The sequence below is a fragment of the Notamacropus eugenii genome, chromosome 6 (genome assembly GCF_028372415.1).
Source record: "Notamacropus eugenii isolate mMacEug1 chromosome 6, mMacEug1.pri_v2, whole genome shotgun sequence".
NCBI lineage: Eukaryota > Metazoa > Chordata > Mammalia > Diprotodontia > Macropodidae > Notamacropus > Notamacropus eugenii.
Window position 1 is genome coordinate 296,890,762 of NC_092877.1, and position 18,067 is coordinate 296,908,828.

General features: G+C 38.1%; 1 protein-coding gene and 1 long non-coding RNA gene across 4 annotated transcripts in view; one reads left to right on the forward strand and one right to left on the reverse strand.

The window, feature by feature from the left end:
* Positions 1–16,684, reverse strand: part of LOC140509591 (uncharacterized) — a 29,758-nt gene extending 13,074 nt beyond the window's left edge. Inside the window, exon 1 of the long non-coding RNA XR_011968830.1 lies at positions 16,596–16,684. This is a non-coding gene — a long non-coding RNA (uncharacterized lncRNA). The remainder of the gene's footprint in view (positions 1–16,595) is intronic.
* Positions 1–18,067, forward strand: part of LOC140509584 (aldehyde oxidase 2-like) — a 128,502-nt gene that overhangs the window by 55,973 nt on the left and 54,462 nt on the right. For all 3 annotated transcript variants that reach the window (XM_072617220.1, XM_072617221.1, XM_072617222.1), the window contains exons 17-25: positions 1,714–1,883; positions 2,315–2,429; positions 4,988–5,110; positions 7,048–7,144; positions 9,003–9,127; positions 10,007–10,140; positions 11,924–12,011; positions 15,682–15,768; positions 16,508–16,699. In XM_072617220.1, coding sequence (XP_072473321.1) covers positions 1,714–1,883; positions 2,315–2,429; positions 4,988–5,110; positions 7,048–7,144; positions 9,003–9,127; positions 10,007–10,140; positions 11,924–12,011; positions 15,682–15,768; positions 16,508–16,699 — 1,131 coding nt within the window. The remainder of the gene's footprint in view (positions 1–1,713; positions 1,884–2,314; positions 2,430–4,987; positions 5,111–7,047; positions 7,145–9,002; positions 9,128–10,006; positions 10,141–11,923; positions 12,012–15,681; positions 15,769–16,507; positions 16,700–18,067) is intronic.

Consider the following 18,067-nt stretch of genomic DNA (forward strand, 5'->3'; position numbering starts at 1 on the left):
AAATATTTGTGTATTATATACAACTTATGTTGTATATAATTATATTTCTCTCTGCCTGTAACTTCCCTGGTTTACATGCCTGGTATGATTGGGTCAGAGGATATGGCCATTTTAGTGACTTTTCTAGTATAAATCTAAATTGTTTTCAGAATGAATGGATGAATTCATAACTCCACCAACAGTATATGTTCCCACAGTCCTCTCACCATTTACATTTTTTTATTTTTTGTTACCCTCAAAAGCTTTGTAGCTTGGTAGTACCTAACAGAACTTTCCCCCTACCCCCATGTAATGGTATTTTATTTTTTCCAATTCCATGTAAAGATAGCTTTTCAACATTTACTTTTACAAGATTTTGAATTTCAATTTTTTTTCTCTCTTCCTTCCCCTTTTCCCCCTCCCCAAGATGGCAAGCAATCTGATATAGGTTATATAGTACAATCATATTAAGCATATTTCCACATTAGTCATGTTGTGAAAGAAGAATCTGAACAAAGGGAGGAAATCACAAGAAAGAAAAAAACAAAAAAAGTGAAAATAGTATGCTTTGATCTCCATAACAGACTCCATAGTTCTTTCTCTGGATATGGACAGCATTTTCCATCACAAGTCTTTTGGAATTGCCTTAGATCCTTGCATTGCTGAGAAGAGCCAAGTCTATCATAGTTAATCATCACACAATGTTGCTGTTACTATGTACAATATTTTCCTGGTTCTGCTCGCTTCTCTCAGCAACAGTTCATGTGAATCTTTCCAGATTTTTCTGAAATCTGCCTACTCATAATTTCTTATATTCCATTACATTCATATACCACAATTTGTTCAGCCATACCTCAATTGATGGGAATCCCCTCAATTGCCAATTCTTCGCCACCACAAAAAGAGCTGCTATAAATATTATTGTACATGTGAGTCTTTTTCCCTTTTTTATAATCTCTTTGGAATAGACTTAGTAATGGAGTTGCTGAATCAAAGGGTATGTAATTTTATAGAATAGTTTGAAATTGCTTCCCAAAATGGTGGGCTCAGTTCACAACTCCACCACGAATTCATTAGTGTTCCAATTTTCTCACATCATCTCCAACATTTATCATTTTCCTTTTCTGTCATAGCCAACCTGATAGGTGGTACCTCAGAGTTATTTTAATTTGCTTTTCTCTAGTCAATGGTGACACCTCAGAGTTATTTTAATTTATATTTCTCTAGTCATTAGTGACTTAGAGCATTTTTTCATATGACTATAGATAGCTTTAATATCTTCATCTGAAAACTGCCTGTTTGTATCCTTTGACCATTTATCAATGGGAGATGACTTATATTCTTATAAATTTGACTCAGTTCTCTATACATTTGAGAAATGAGACCTCTATCAGAAATACTGGCTGTAAAAATTGTTTCCCAGTTTTCTGATTTCCTTCTAATCTTGGTTGCATTGGATTTGTGCAAAAACTGTTTAATTTAAGGCAATCAAAATTATCCATTTTGTATTTCATAATGTTTTCTATCTCTTGTTTGGTCACATTTGCTTCCCTTTTCCATAGATCTGATGGTTAAACTATTCTTTGCTCTCCTGATTTGCTTATGGCATCACTCTTTATGTTTAAATCATGTACCTGTTTTGACCTTATCTTGATATATGGTGTGAGATGTTAGTCTATGCCTAGTTTCTGCCATACTATTAACAAATCATATCATTCTTATCTTCCTTTGCAGGGAGTAAACCCTAAACAATCTCCCCATGATCCAGTTGGACGCCCAATTCTGCACCAGTCTGGTATCAAACATGCCACTGGGGAAGCTATATTTTGTGATGACCTGCCTGTTGTAGATAAAGAACTTTTCCTGGCTTTGGTAACCAGCACCAGGGCTCATGCAAAAATCTTGTAAGTGAACTCTAATGTTTCTATAAACCAATTAAAAAGCATATCCAAATACCATGGGTTCACCCCCCACCAAGAAAGTGTCCATTATCCCAGTGCTCCCTCAATTGTGTAGAAACTAGAAGCTAAGATTGAGACAACCCAGGAAATGTATAGATGTGAGGAACCTAAGACGCAGGTGGGAGACAAACCTCTATAACCCCTAAATTACAAGAACCATAAAAGGAAGGCTTCCAAGAATGAGAGTAATGCAATAGGAGAGATTACCAAAGCAATATATTTGGCGATATATTCTCATTTCCTTTCTCCATGCTCATCAAATTCAAATCCCCATCTACCTGGGATAGTCATGGACTAGAGTCATGACTGAAAGAACCACTATGGACCTCAGTAGCCACTAAGACCGCAAACATTTCTAATATTTTCTTTCCAAGATCCATTGATGCATCTGAAGCCCTTGAACTACCAGGTGTGGTTGAGGTGATAACAGCCGAGGACATTCCAGGTACCAATGGCTCTGAAGATGAGAAACTGCTTGCTGTAGATGAGGTATTATACATCTTCATGGATAACTATGGATATAAGTTAACAACAATCTGCCTCCAGTCTAAATTCCCTCAAATACCTGTGCATTCCTATAATAGAAAATTCTATCTCTGGGTTTGAAAGAGTCAGAGTCTCTTCACTTTCCTGCCTCCTCTTTTCCCTTCCATTTTTCTGTTCAAAGTTCCTTTCTTAGAAAGGAAAAAAATCTTAGTCCTTTGCTTTACAATTTTCTCATCTATCAATAACATAATTTTACATATTCTCCTTGCCAATGTTTATCTTATCCCTCTCCTAGGCAGAGATCAAATCTCATCTAAATTATGTATGTCCCTCAGACCCTAGACACAGCAGACATCAAATAAAATGGTTATTCAGCCAGGAGTTGGAAGAGTCTAGCTTTGGTTCCTTTATTAACTGTAGGACACCTAACTGTGGTGGTGCAGGGACACTCAATCTGAAGTCAGAAGATCTGTATTCAAATCCTGTATTCAAATCAAATCTGTATTCAAATTGTTGCTACCTGTGAGATTTTGGGCAAGTCTCTTAACTTCATCAAGCCTCAGTTTCCTTATATGCCAAATGAAAAGTTGGATTAGATGACCTCAGAGGTCCCTTGCAGTCTCTGATTTTATAATTCCATGGTTTTGTTTCACATTTTCCTGATTAGGCAATTAGGTAGTAAAGTGGATAGAATGCTACACTTGAAGTCATGAAGAATTGGACTTTGGATCCTATCTTGGATACTTACTGTCTGTATTCCTGGACAAGTCACTTGTCAAGTAGTTTCAATTTCCTCCACTGTAAAATGGAAATAATAATTATACCTACCTCACATGGTAGCTGTGGAGATCAAATGAAATAAAAGACATAAAAAGCTTTGCAAAACTTAAAGTGCTATGTAAATGCAGGCTATTACTATGATTTGTGAAATAGAGATAATAATACCTGTTTTCTTGACTTAAAGAAGGCATGAAGGAGGATTGTATGCGATGACATATAGAAGAAGGTTGGAAAGTACACAGGACTATACATATGAAAAATACTATTTTAAGTGGAGACAACATATGTCAGAGAAGTAGACAGCAGAAGAGAGGACAAGTCTGAAACTTCCCGCTTATTTGAATTCCTCACATCCTTTCATGGAAACCCACAAGGTTATTTTATGTGAAAGTTGCCCCTTGCTGATCTTTTCAAGCTGATGTCTTCTTTCATCAAAACTTTCTTAAATGTACCAGTCGTCAATGATGAATCACACTAACTCCCTACTGACAGAGAGGTGATGAACCCAAAGTACAGAATGAGACATATTTTTTGGACATGACCATTGTGAGAATTTGTTTTGTTTGACTGTGTATATTTGTTGTGAGGGTTTTGTTTTTCTTTTCTTTAATGGAAGGGGGAGATGGGAGAGAGAAAATGGATTTTTGTTCATCAAAAGAATTAAAATTTAATTTTAAAAAACTTACCTGACAAGTGCAGAGAATGTTTTCCTCGTCACAGAACTACTGTGCCAATTATTCCATGGGATAATGCCAGAAAGAAGATAGATTTTTTTCTGCCAGGATGCCCTATGCACAGAAATCTATGCCTTCTCTGTGTCCTATGTCTCATGTTAGATACTAAAGTGATTTCCAGGGCTATACAGGATTCTCTAAACTTCCCCCAAAAAAATGTCTTTGGAAATATATGGTTTTGGGGCAGCTAGGTTGCAAAGTGGATAAAGCACCAGTCTTGGAGTCAGGAAAACCTGAGTTCATCTAGTCTCAGACACTTAATAGTGGTGTGACCCTGGGCAAGACACTTAACCCCAATTCCTCCCTCCCCCCAAAAAATAATAATATGGTTTTACATCCATAAGGCACACTGAAAGGTTAACAAGCCATTACAACATGTTCTTGCCATATTTGTCTGTGCTGATGAGTGTCTACATCAGAGGTATCTATCTCAAAAAGAAATAGGCCCCCTAAACTATACTTAAAGATCCCTGCAGTCACATATTGACTTAGAAAACTACATATTAACATTATTTACATTCTATTGTATTTTCATTTATTTTATTAAATATTTCCCCATTACATTTTTATTTTATTCTGCAGTGTCCTTGGTACATGTTTGACACCTCTGTTCTACATACATGAGCATGACAGATTGGTTTTTACAAATATTGCTTAACAATTTATTATAGATTCTTTTGTAAGCAACACTTGAAGCTCCATGAGCTACAGATGTGGGTTGCCAATAATATATCCAGGATTCAAATAAAAAAAGGCCTTACCCTAGAGTAAGTAAGCAAGAATAATCAGGAGCAACTGATTACTACCTATGTGCCCTTGAGCAGGTCACCTTACCTCCATGAGGCTGCTTCCTTCTCTGTAAAATGATAGGTTGGATTAGATGACCTTTAACTTCTAGTTCTTGATCTATAATCCGATAAGTCTCTAATTATTTTAGATTATTGTTATTACTTAAACAATCACATCTAAGGAACCAGAAAGGTTGAGTTCAGCAATTAAAAGAAACCAGTGCTTTCCACCTGGTCATTATGTTGGGTCTTCCTGCAGGTGCTCTGTGTGGGTCATATTATCTGTGCTGTGGCTGCTGAATCAGATGTTTATGCAAAGCGGGCAGTTGAGAAGGTGAAGATCATTTACCAGGACCAGGAACCCGTGATTTTCACCATTGAGGTAACCGACATTTCTAAGTCTCTTGCCCACAAAGCGGTGGAATTGTTTTACCTTCCCAAGGACCCTTGTACAGTGTTCTTTCTGAGTCAAGTTCACTGATGAACAGCTTTCTTTTCTTTTTTACAAAGACAGTTTTTATTGAAAGGTATAATTATTTTCAAGCTAGCGCCCTCAAGGAATGGGACGTCTCTAGAAGATTCATAGAACTCACAGGATAACACAGTTAAGATGGATCTTGAATTATATATCATCTAATTTAGTTACAGAATTCCTACCACATCATTCCCCAGTTTCTAATCTGGCCTCTGTCTGAAAACCTCCAGTCACTAGGAATTCCCCTCTCTCCCATGGGCCCATTCCATTTTGGGACAGCTATTAATTAGGAGAAATTTGGTCCATCTATCAAGCTGAAATCTATCTTTCTTTTACTCTCTCTCAAAAGCCTTATTTCTTCCCTCTGGACCAGTACAAAAATATAATTCCCATCAATATAATGACATGACAGCTCTTAAAACTAATAGTATCAAGGGGGGAGCATCTGTGCCTAGGAGGTCACAAAGGCACACAAATGCCAGCAGCTGATAAACATAGAGCCAACCTTATATAAGAGCGTCAAAATGTAAGCTTGATGCTGGTGTCAGAGGAAGTGCCATGGTGGAAGGTAGGCCTGGGTATGTGTGAACATCTTTGAGAGGGAAATGGATATCCTGTCTACCCCTTTTCTTTTTAAAAACTACCTGAATCTCTATGATCTATATGGGTCACTAGCAATGTACTCAGGATTTCAAATGAAAAGAGACCTTCTCTAGGAAAAGTCCTTAAGGCAGCAATTCATTAGTACCTGAGAGGCCTTCAGCAAGTCGCCATAACCTTTGTGAGGAATATCTTCCAAATTTGCCAGATGAAGGGCTGAGAGAATGAGAGGAACGAGTCTAACGACCCTAACACGAAGCAGCCCTCTCTTTGAGGACTCCTGGGATTGGGAGAAGGTAAAATTCCCATTCTCTGGAGATTCCCAGTTGCTATAGTCATTGCTACTGTTTCTCTCACTTCTGTGCTCCACTTACTTGCCATCTGTTATAACCATGACCCTCTGGTGTGGTCCTAAGGAAAAAATCTAGTGTCCTGATATTAGGTCCTCTCTACACCCTTTTTCCAGACTGTTTCTAGGGTGCTGCCCTGCCTGCTTCATTAGTGTTCTTACTTGATGAAGCCTGGTTCCTGTTAGGATTAGGAAAGCTATCTGACCTCTACCTTTCATCCCCAGGAACCCCCACTCCTACCCCTGTTACCTTAGGCAACTCTAGTTAGATCATGAAAACTTAACTAGAAAGATAACTAACGCCATAAGTAAATATAGAATAGACACAAAGAAAATTTAAAACATAATTTTGGAAGAAAGCACAAATTGATAGGTTGGCATTATTATTGACAAGGATCATGGAGGGACCCTGATCCTGACAACCATTTTCATACCAGATCAGTTGGGCAAAAGCTCATGTGGTTCCATTATTAATCTGCCTGTAACCATACATTAACGAATCCCTCCAGCGTGACCTCTTTGACTATTTTGTGTCACTCAGATATATCCTTAGAACAAGGAGCCAAGTTACAGATGTCAATGTTTGTAGAGGGAGCAAGGATTGGAGAGTGATGGAGAACTGGTGGCATACACTCTCTCTTCAGAGAGTTGAGTAGAAACAAACTTGGTATTTTCCACTTGATACCTCTGTCCCATCATATTTTACATATTTCATTAAAACAAAAGTACTCTTTCATCTGCTTGTTTTTCCAGTGATTCTAATTCATTCTTTCTCCTTTTAGTCCTTTTCTAAGACAAGAATTTCAGGAAGTTACTGGTGATTTTTTTAAGAAGAAAATGCTAATGGAAGACAAAGTAAAAATATATTGCATTGTTTGCTTTATCCTTCATTCAGGATGCAATAAGACACAATTCATATCTGACTTCTGAAAAAAAACTAGAGCAAGGAAACGTGGAGAAGGCATTTGAAGATGTTGATCAAATTCTTGAGGGTAAGCCGCTCTGTGTAATAAGAATATATTTAATTTAATCATTTTAAAACTTATATGTCATGAAGGCAGAGAATACTCTGATGTGATGATGCATCCTTCTAAGAACTAATGGACTCTTTGTCTCACTGTTTTCAGAAACAAACAAACAAAAAATTAGAGACTCTGACCTGGAACTGGAAAGATAACTGGGTTTAAAAGCAGAAAATTTAGGCTCTAAGCCCTGACTGTGCCACTTATAGCCACATATATAACCTTAGGAAGCCACTGACCTTTTCTGAGACTCAGTTTTCTCATTTCCTAAAATGAGAGAGTTGGATCAGGTGACCTCTGCGGTCTCTTTCAGTCCTAAATCACTATTACCAATAACAAGAATTTATTAAGCATTTAATATGCTTAGAAGGGGGCTTTATTAAGAAAGGCAATGCACTGGGGATACAAAGAAAGGCAAAAACACTGCCTCTGCTCTCTAAGAATTCACATTCTACTAGGTGAGATAACATGCAAACAGCTATAGTACATATATACAAAATATACATAAATATAGCTATATAGATGCATCACTATATAGCTTTTATCTATTTGTATCTATATTTGGTTTTTTCGGTTGTATCTGGCTCCTTATGACTCCATTTAGGGTTTTCTTGGTAAAGATAATGGAATGGTTTGCCATTTCCTTCTCCAGCTCATTTTACAAATGAGAAAACTGAGGCAAACTGGGTTAAGTGACTTGCCCAGGGTCACACAACTACTAAGTGTCTGAGGCCAGATTTGAACTCAGGAAAAAGAGTCTTCCTCACTCCAAGCCCAGCACACTATCCACTGTATAACCCAGTTGCATTTATATGTACATGTATGTGTATGTGTGTATACATATACACATATATATGTGAATGTGTGTGTACAGTGTTAAAAAAAAAAAAAGGTAATCTGAGAGAAGACACTAGGAATGGGGGAGAAGAGAACTAGAAAAGACTTCTTGCAGAAGATGGGATTTGAGTTGCGTCTTGAAGGAGACCAAGAAAGCTAAGGGGTGAACCATGTCAGAGAAGATATGGGGGTATATATGAGATATTCTGAAGGAAGATGAAAATCCACAACTGATTGGATATCTGGATTGAGTGAAGAATCTAGAAAGATGGCATTACCCTAGTGCACCCCGCCTCCCTCAACAACAGACAATGGAACAGGTAGAGGAAAATTATTAGATTTGTTTCAGACTACTGCTTATTAACTATATAACCTTGGTCAAATCTCTTCACTTCTCTGGGTCTCAGTTTTAGACTAAGAACTCTAAAGTCAGGCCTGGGGGACAAAAGCGATGGTTCCTAGAACTAATCTGCCTGCTTCTGAATGTACAGCATCTTAGCAAATTTATCTTGTCCATCTTACTTCCAACTATAAACTAGTAGGAGTGATGTTATTGGACTTATTTCTTGGGAGAAACAAAGAGCATTTATGCAGACCGTTTTTTTTTGTGGTGTTAGAAGCAAAGCCCGATGGTAAAACCCTGAGTTTAGGGTTGGAAGTATTTGATCCCGACTTCTCTCCTTCAGGCATTCTACATTAGCTATATCAGAGTAAAATCAGTGAGGCACCAAGCCCAAAGCACACCTCAGAATCCTCATAACTTGTTCCCAGGGTATTTCTGCTACATCTGTTCTGAAAACCTACAAACAAATAGGATGTGAATTATCTGTGGGGGAAAAAATAACAGTCGATAACATTAAAAATAAGTTGATAAAAATAAGTCAATAATAAATGTCCCAGGACATTTACAAAGCAGGGGTAGCCCCTTCCCTGGCCACACCCTACGTTGTAGCTGCCCACTAAGGGTTTCTTATGTTTGGGGACTGAACAGGTGAGATGCATGTTGGAGGACAGGAACATTTTTACATGGAGACACAAAGAGTGCTTGTCATACCAAAAGCTGAGGACAAAGAGATGGAGATTTATGTATCAACTCAGGATCCATCCCACGTACAGGTAAGGGATCCAGGATCTTCCCAATCTCCTTTCACACTTCCCTTATTTTACCAAGTTGTTATAAGCCTTTTAAATAATGTAAATTTTATCTACAGGAACCCCATTTCAGACTACTGGGTATCACCAGAGTAGCAAAGATTAAAGACCTTTAGCTCAGTTTTCAAAAAGGGAAATCTACTGGTTTACTTTTTTTTTTAAGATGTGTTCACTTGCAATACTGTTACATGAACTCAATCTCATGTTATTGTTAAAATGTTAATCATCCTGGTTCCTCTTTTAAAATACTATTACTCATGTTATTTTAAAGCCTTAATATATACTGTAAGCAAGTATCATATTGTATACATTTTAACTGAAGAGGTGACTTTTTTTTGATAGACCATCAATGTTTGGGGACTCATTCTTATTTCCTTCCTGTATGTCCTAAAAAGTCCTTTGAAAGCACCTGCCCCTGGGTAAAAGAAGACCTTGGCTCTAACAACACCTGAGTCAATTTCCCCTCCCTGAAAAATGTCAGCTTCCCACCCAAAAGTCTGTTCAAGGAAGATGAATGAAATGTCCATAAATGAGCCCCACAGTTCAATTTAACATACATTTAAGTGACTACATTAAAAATACTATGCCAAGCATATTGTTTAATGTACACAAAGAAGTAAAAATAGAATATACACAATGAAAATACAAAATCATTTTCAGGGTAGGCACCAACAACTGGGCAGCTGGACCAGAAATAACCTTCAGGAGATTGATGCAGTAAATGCACACAATTTTGTTTCTGTTTTTACTGATTGTTGAAAGTGGATTCATTGAGTCCATTCTGTGTTTCATAAAATACAGTTTAAGATTCTCCTGTTACAAAATCACCTGTCTCTTTTACAGAAAACAGTGTCCTCTACTTTAAACATCCCCATCAACAGGATCACATGCCACGTCAAACGAGTGGGTGGAGGCTTTGGAGGAAAGGTCTCCAAACCAGCTGTGTATGGTGCAATTACTGCTGTGGCTGCTAACAAGTAAGTGGGGCAAAGGATAAACTAGTTGGTGTTTGAGAAATGTTTTTTGGACATGGTGACTAGCTGACTATATGTCCTTGGGGAAGTCATATTACTTCACTTTTTGTCCTTTGGTCCACTGGTGATCATAACAACCTACTTCCCAAGTCTGTAGTGTAGATCAGAAGGAAAAAGGCATTGTAGCAGATATGTGACTATACAAATGTCAAGTAACAAGCAATTCTAGAGTACAACTCCACACTGAACTAAGGGAGGAGGAAAGATAGAAGGAACACACCCAGGCTCTATACAATCTTAAAGTAGAAAGAGGGAAGCAATTTTTTTCTGCTCTTTCCTTCCTCCTCTCATACTCTCAAGTAAGAGAAGGGGGAGGGAAGAAAAGAGAGGTCCTTTTTTCTTCCCTGGAAACAGATGTCACTTTAAGACTAAGAAGTCTTCCAAGATTATTTGCCAGGATCACTCCCTTCCTGTGAATACTTCCATATTTATGGATAGTTTACAGTGGATTATGTTTAAATTGCTTTCCTTCCCTAGGTGTTTCATGAATGTTTTCCACCAATCAGAATCATCTCTTCTGTTTCTTTTGATTCTGCACCTCCCCCCACATGCCCACACACCCACACACTGACACTCCTAAGATCGTCACTTCTGGGGTTTGTCTGTGCTGGGCACTGGGGTGGGGGAGAGGAAGAGGAAATGCATAGAGGCATAGAATGTGAGTATTGGAAGCAGTCATCATTTTGTTCAAGCTCTTCATTTCAAAGATGAGGAAAACAAAGGCTTACAGAGATACAGAAAGAGCATTGGACTGAGTCAGAGAAATCGGGTTCAAATCCTACCTCTGGCACTATCTACGTGAGCTTGGGCAAATTACTTATTCCTTGGTCCTCAGTTTCCTTAATAAGGGGGTTGGACTAATTGGTCTCTGAGATCCCTTTTAGCTCTAAATCTGTGATCCTATGATGTACAAGAACAGCTAGGTGGAGCAGTGGATAGAAAGCCAGACCTGGAGTCAGGAAGACTTATCTTTCTGAGTTCAAATCCTGCCTCAGACACTTACTAGCTGTGTGACCCTGGGAAAGTCACTTAACCCTGTTTGCCTCAGTTTCCTCATCTGTCAAAAGAGCTGGAGAAGGATGCAGCAAACCACTCCAGTATCTCGGCCAAGAAAATCCCAAATGGGGTCATGCAGAGTCAGAAATGACCGAAAGGTCTGAGAACAACAAAAATGATGTACAACTCTGTGATTCTAGGGTACTTTCCCTCACTATGCCAAAGTTAGACCATCTACAAAATAAGGCAGTGGGACGAGGCAATCTCTATAACCCTACCCAGCTCTAAATCTATAATTATTTGAAGCAAAGATGACTCAAATTCTGAGCCTTAGTCCTGAGAGAGTAGATTGTAGTAACAACAGAAATTGGGGTTTGTAGGTTGTAGTAACAACAGGTTTGGGGTACTGAGCCAGGAGTATGCATTGAGTTTTAGGTTACAGTAAGACATCCACAGGGATGATGAGAAGACAGGTAGAAATTTGGAAGGAGAACTTGGGGCTGGAATCTAGACTGGGGAATGATCTGCATAGAAGTGATAAATTCTTGGAAAGGGCCAAGAGCATAAAAGGAGATGGTAAAAATAAGAGAGAAACCATCTAAATAGAACAAACCCAATAATCTGTGACCTTGGCCTCCTTTGGAGGATGCTCTAGTCAATTAAGCTAAAAGAGAGTCCGTCATCATCTTGGCATTAAAAAAGCTGACTCATAAATATTTGTTTCTTTCAGAACTGGTCGTCCTATTCGACTTGTTTTAGATAGACGAGAGGATATGTTAATAAAAGGAGGAAGGCATCCACTTTTTGCAAAATACAAAGTAAGTATTGGGGACCCTGATATTAAAGTATCTCATTTTCTATGTACATTTGGGGTCATAATTTCCTACTATTTTAGCATTGCATTGATTCAGTTGGCAACATTCTTTCAACGAATGGAAGAGAAAGCTGTTTCTAAGAAATTTGCCACAGATGTCACGTGATTAATAATAAGCAAGAAAGGACACACAGCATTTGAAGACATTTCAACTCTCCAGGTTTCTTGGCTCTGCAGTACACAGCAAGATCATCCGACCAGAGTGATAATCTGCCTATTAAGCCAGAGGGCTAGGATTGAGCACCCACTCTCCCTTTACTGCTCACCACCATTATAGTCTTAACAGAGGAAGAAGTCTTCATGAGGGCAGCATGAATTTGTCCACAGAATTCATTTCAGTAATGACTGGTCAGTCTCCAAGGGCCCCCAATCCTGAGCTACATATCCCATGATGATGAATGTATCAGTATCTTAGATCTGTGTCTAGAACATACAATAATAATCCCTAGATTATAGGAAGGGTAGATATCTTCCCCTCTCTGTTCTGGTCAACCAATTAGGCATATACATAGATTAATAGGAATAATGAAATATGTATAATATGCAATATATATATGAATGAATATATGCATGTATGCATATGAATATATATGAATGGATATATACATATGCATATGAATAATAGGATATGCATATGTAAAAAGCTGGAAAGTACATGTAAAATATCCATATATAAGCCAGATATAATGAAATATAGAAACTAGCTGAAGAATAAAATATGCATGTATATATGTGTGTGTGTGTGTATATATATATATATATATGAAGATAGAGGAAACCAGATGTTGCTATAAAATAAGATACAGAGGAAAAGAATTACGTTATCTATCATTCCAAATTTTCACCAATCACTTCTTGATGAGCAATGAGTGTTAATAAGTAGGTCCATAGCCTAAATATATGGCAGTATTCCATGACCTTTTCCAAACATTAAGGTTCACCATCATGGACATGAATCACAGTCTTGGGCCATGAAAGAGTCCAAAAACACATGGACCTTTTAAAAAATGTATAATGACTATACATTATAGCCTATTTCAAATGTTTTCTGCTTTGCCACAGGACAGAATTATGATAATTAGAAGTTAATGGGAGGGAGATTTTAGCTTCATATAAAAAAAATTTTTCTAATATTTGGAGCTTACAAAAAATAACAGTAGCCCCCATTTATAGTACTGTGTGGCTTACAAAGCAATTTCCTCATAATTCCCTAAAGTAGTGAGTTCCCTGTCAGTGAAAGTCTTCAAGTAAGGACTAGACTGTCATTTCATTTAACAAAAATTCATTTAATTCCTGATTGTCCAGAACACTCTGCTAGGCACTAGATCAGAGACAAAATTTATGCAAGACACTGTCCCTGCTTTCATAGAGCGTATATCCTTCCAAGAAATGGGACACACATGTAGATAACTCTAATATACCATATTATAGGTGTAGTGCCTCTCTTGTCCTATCTACCCTCCTCCACTTCATTAACAGCCTGGAGCCTTGGGTGTAAATGAAGAAGAAGAAAAAGGAAAAGCTGCAGAAAGTGATGAGGGCAAAAGAAAGAGGTGCTACAGTATCAGGGGAGGAGGCAGCATTTCAGGTTAATTTTAAAGGATGAAAAGAAGTCCAACAGTTGACAGAGGGGAGTGGAGTGGATTTCAGGTACAGAAAAGTTTCAGCAAAATCTCCCTGGGAAGTTGTAGAAAGAGATGTGGTTGAAGGATTAGGAATAGATGATCTAACTTCAGGATTCTCTAATTTTATGCTATTTAATGAAGACACTTTTTGAAACCTGATGCCATTACATGAGGATTTTAAATTGTTTAATAATAAAATAATTCCTAATTGATTTTTTAAAATTGAAATTTAATTTTTTAAAAGTCATCGCAAAGGGGAAACTATGTAGAAGAATAAGCTTTAAAGTATCTATGTTATTGATTCTTCATCAACACGAAATCCACTGAAAGGAGGCATACACATTTGGATATAGAATCATCTTGACTATAAGAATTTCGGAGGGGCAGAATAAATGTCATGAAAACAGTGAAGCTACCCTAGTGGCAAAATCATTTCCCCTATCATCGCTACCTTCTAGCACTGAGAGCCTCGCAAAATATTTTTTCCCATTGAGAAAACTCCCAGAAAGATATATGAAAAGCCACAAGCTGGATGGACATCATCAGAAGACCTTTTGGTCATCTTACTGGAATTTGTCTTCCTGCAACTATTAAACGAGGATGCTCTCATGAGGATATTTTGCTGAAATCATACTTGTGCTATGTAAAATGATGCTCGTCATCTGAGCCATGCAAATAAATAAAATAGAATCATAGACCATTAGAGTTGTAAAGGACTTCTAATACAGCTCCCTCATTTTACAGATGAGGAAACTGCAGCCCACAAGGGTGAAACAAAATCCAAAATGGCAAAGCTGATTAGTGGCAAGAGCCGGGAATAAATCCCATGTTTCTTGGGGTCCCAGTAAAGTGCTCTCTCCACTGTCCCACACTAACTAATAAACTCCTCTAAAGAGATGCTTTATTTGAAAAAAATATCTTTGAGCTTATATGCAACCTAGGTTGTATATTTGTGGTGGATCATTATATTATTCCCCAAGGCCAAGACATTCAGTCACTCAGGATATTTAGGTTTATATTATATTGTCCTCTGACAATAATGGTTCATGCAATTCCAGAGAAAAAGAATTAAGCTCATGCATTGATCTCTATCCTCAAGCACAGGTAAAGAAAAATTCTCAGCAACTTTACTTTCCAATGTCAAGAACACAGCTAAGGAGATTTTTTTGTCTTATCCCTGCCCTCTCCACTCCCAGACTCCAAATTCAAGTTGAAAGGGAGATTTACAATTAACTTAATTGTATTATATTACAATTAACATAATAAATGCAAGATAGACTACTTTGCCATTGTTATTCTTAATACTTCAGTACTTATTGTTGTTGTTTCCTTAATTCTGACCAATGAGAAAGATGTTGGAGGATTTGCCCTGTTCTCCCAACTCATTATTATAAGTTCTGATTTGTGGGAATTTTTAAAAGAACTACAGTTTTGTCACTTTTCAGTAAATGTGGCATGAATACAGGAGAAAGTATAAAGAGCCACAGAAGAGACCAGCTATCATCTTGGGGGAGAAAAATTCAAGGTTTTCCAGCATATTGGGAAAGGTGTAGACGTCACATCGACTATAACGTAAAGAGAGAAACATACCAAAAGAAAAAGAATTAGCCAAAGTAAATGTAGAGAGGGCGAAAAACACAAGTGTGAAAGTCAGGAAACACTAGCTATACCACAGTTAAAATACCTCGGCCAAGTCACTTCCCTTCCTGTGTTTCCTCATCTGTGTAATGAGGGGAGTTGGATTAGATAATCCCTTCCAGCTCTGACATATAATGATATGGTTCTGTGAATCCAGGGAGTCCCTGTCAGTTAACAAGCAAGAAATGAGCTATTAGCACAAGCTAATAACTCCTTATTATGCAGATACCACACACCAAGAAGCATATTTTATCTTTGGTTAATAACCCCCAGAGTAAGGCTGTGTTGGAGCTTGTATCCTTCATATAAGATGCAGAATGGATCTGAGAAATGCCTATCATTTTATCATAGGTTGGATTCATGAACAATGGGAGAATCAAGGCTATGGATGTTGAATGTTATATCAATGGAGGGTGTACCCTGGATGACTCTGAACTGGTAAGCACATACAAAAAAAGAGTAACTTCATTGATTACGAAGTAGAATGTAAAAATTCTAGACGGATCGTAGTTAGGGAAATTAATCCTTCTTAAAAAGACTCTTCATTCCAGGAAATTAAACCACTAAGCTGAGTTCAAATGTCTTAAGACATTGTTAACAGGATTTTTACCAAGTCAGTCTCTAACCTGAGAGTACTCGGAGCAACACAAAGCAGGTCTAGATATGGGACTGCCAGTAATCAATTAGTAATTTAATTAATCAGTTTCAGAGTGAGCAGAGTTGGGGAAAATGGCAGGAAGGTGGATTACAAGCAATCATTTTCCTGGGTCTGAGTGGTTTCCCAGGAAAAACCTACAAGTCCCACAACACAATAATTCTTTGATTATTTCAAATTTGGGGAGTCATGACCACCCCCCAAGACACAGAACTGGAGTTCTGGGTCGGAAACAGGTTCTACAATTTTGAACTTGCTTCACTTAAGGTCCACAGGCACAAGAATGCCAGCAATTGTGGCAGTGTTGTCAAGGGTTTGATTGATCATTTCAAGCTCCATTCTAAACCTAACTCACAAGCTAAAAGAGGCAATTCTGAGAATCTAATCTATTAATATATTCATTACACATATACTGACCAATATGAAAAATCATAATTACCTTCTCAAAATTCAAATCTGTGATTAATCTTAAAGAAAAAAGAATGTTGTAACTAATAATCTTTAACGTCACTTATACTTTAGGTGATAGAATACCTTCTACTCAAACTGGAGAATGCTTATAAAATTAATAATCTCCGATTCTGGGGCCGGGCCTGCAAAACCAACTTACCTTCCAATACAGCCTTCCGTGGATTTGGTTTCCCACAGGGTGGATTGTTAATGGAGTCTTGCATCACAGCCGTAGCGGCCAAATGTTGCTTACCACCAGAAAAGGTAACCAAGGGGAATGGCATCAGTCCACACGCACACTTCTAGTAGCATCTTATGGTTCACGAAATGGCTTCCTCACAAGACCCTTATGAAGCAGGTTCTTGGATGGAGTCTCCATATATCTGAGTCTTCCCAGTTTTATTGTTTTAATCCAGACCTTTCATTTCATCTGTGTAGGGAACTCCAAGTGAAGAAACCCCTTCTACCAAGGCAGACCAATAACTCTTCTTCAGCATATAGTGTTTCAGGGTGGCCTAGGACAGGAAAAGATTAAGTGATTTGCCCCAGGGTCACAAGATCATTAGTTATCTAGCATCTGTCTGGGGGAGGACTTGAACTCATCTTGCTCTAAGGTCCAAGACCTGCTCTCTAGCCATTAACTACTCTTCTATCTATATAACTATAGTATAGGTTAGAAAATGATAAAGTGCCTAAGGAGAGCTCAGATCAAATGCCATGCAGGATTTAAGAAAAGAAAGATCAATTCCAGATGTTGGGGAACAGGGTGGAAATCAGGGAAGGCTTCACAGAGGAAGTGGCACCTGACCTAGAAGGAAGAGAAAGTTCTCAGTAGATGGAGAGGAGACATAAATGGGATTTTTCAAAACCACTGAAATTTGACAGCACTTAATACGTCTTTACTATGTTATTGGCAATGAGGAGAAGAACTGCTGAAAATATGTATTAGCAAAATAATCTTATAGGCCAAACAAGTGGTAAAGTTGCACTAAACATTCATGAGATCTTCATAATGAATTCAATAATTTCTCACCTTCTTGTTCCTCTCTCCCCTTTCTCTCCCTCTCTTTTCCTCCTTCTTCTCCTCCTTCTCCTTCTTCTTCTTCCTCTTCTTTTCTCTCTCTCTCTCTTTCTCCCTCTCCCTCCCTCCCTCCCTCCTCCATCCCTCTTTCCTACACTCACTCCTCCAGTCATGGAATACTACCCTCTTCCATCACCAAATACATCTCTCACTACCACCTCATTAGTAACATGTCTTTGAAATTTGAAGTCATGCTTTGGGGGAGGACTTTGAGCGCGATATAATAACGTAATTGAGATCCATTTGATTGAAACAACTACATTTTCCATGAGGAACCAGTCCTCATTCAAGGAGGTCTCTGATTAAAGTTCCCAAGACTGAAATCTCATGTGATATATTTCCATGTTTGGAAAGATTTTATTATGGGGCCAGCAGAGATAGAAAAGGAGTCAGAGAAAGCCCAGTCTCATCAAAAAATGACTGGACACAGCATCTAGGAGTGCTGGCCAGTGCCTAAGTTTGTTAGAGCAGAGACATGACCTGGTCCATCCTCAGTCTGCTAAGCAAGGATGCCTACCACATACACCATATAGTAGTTCCAGAAACAGGAG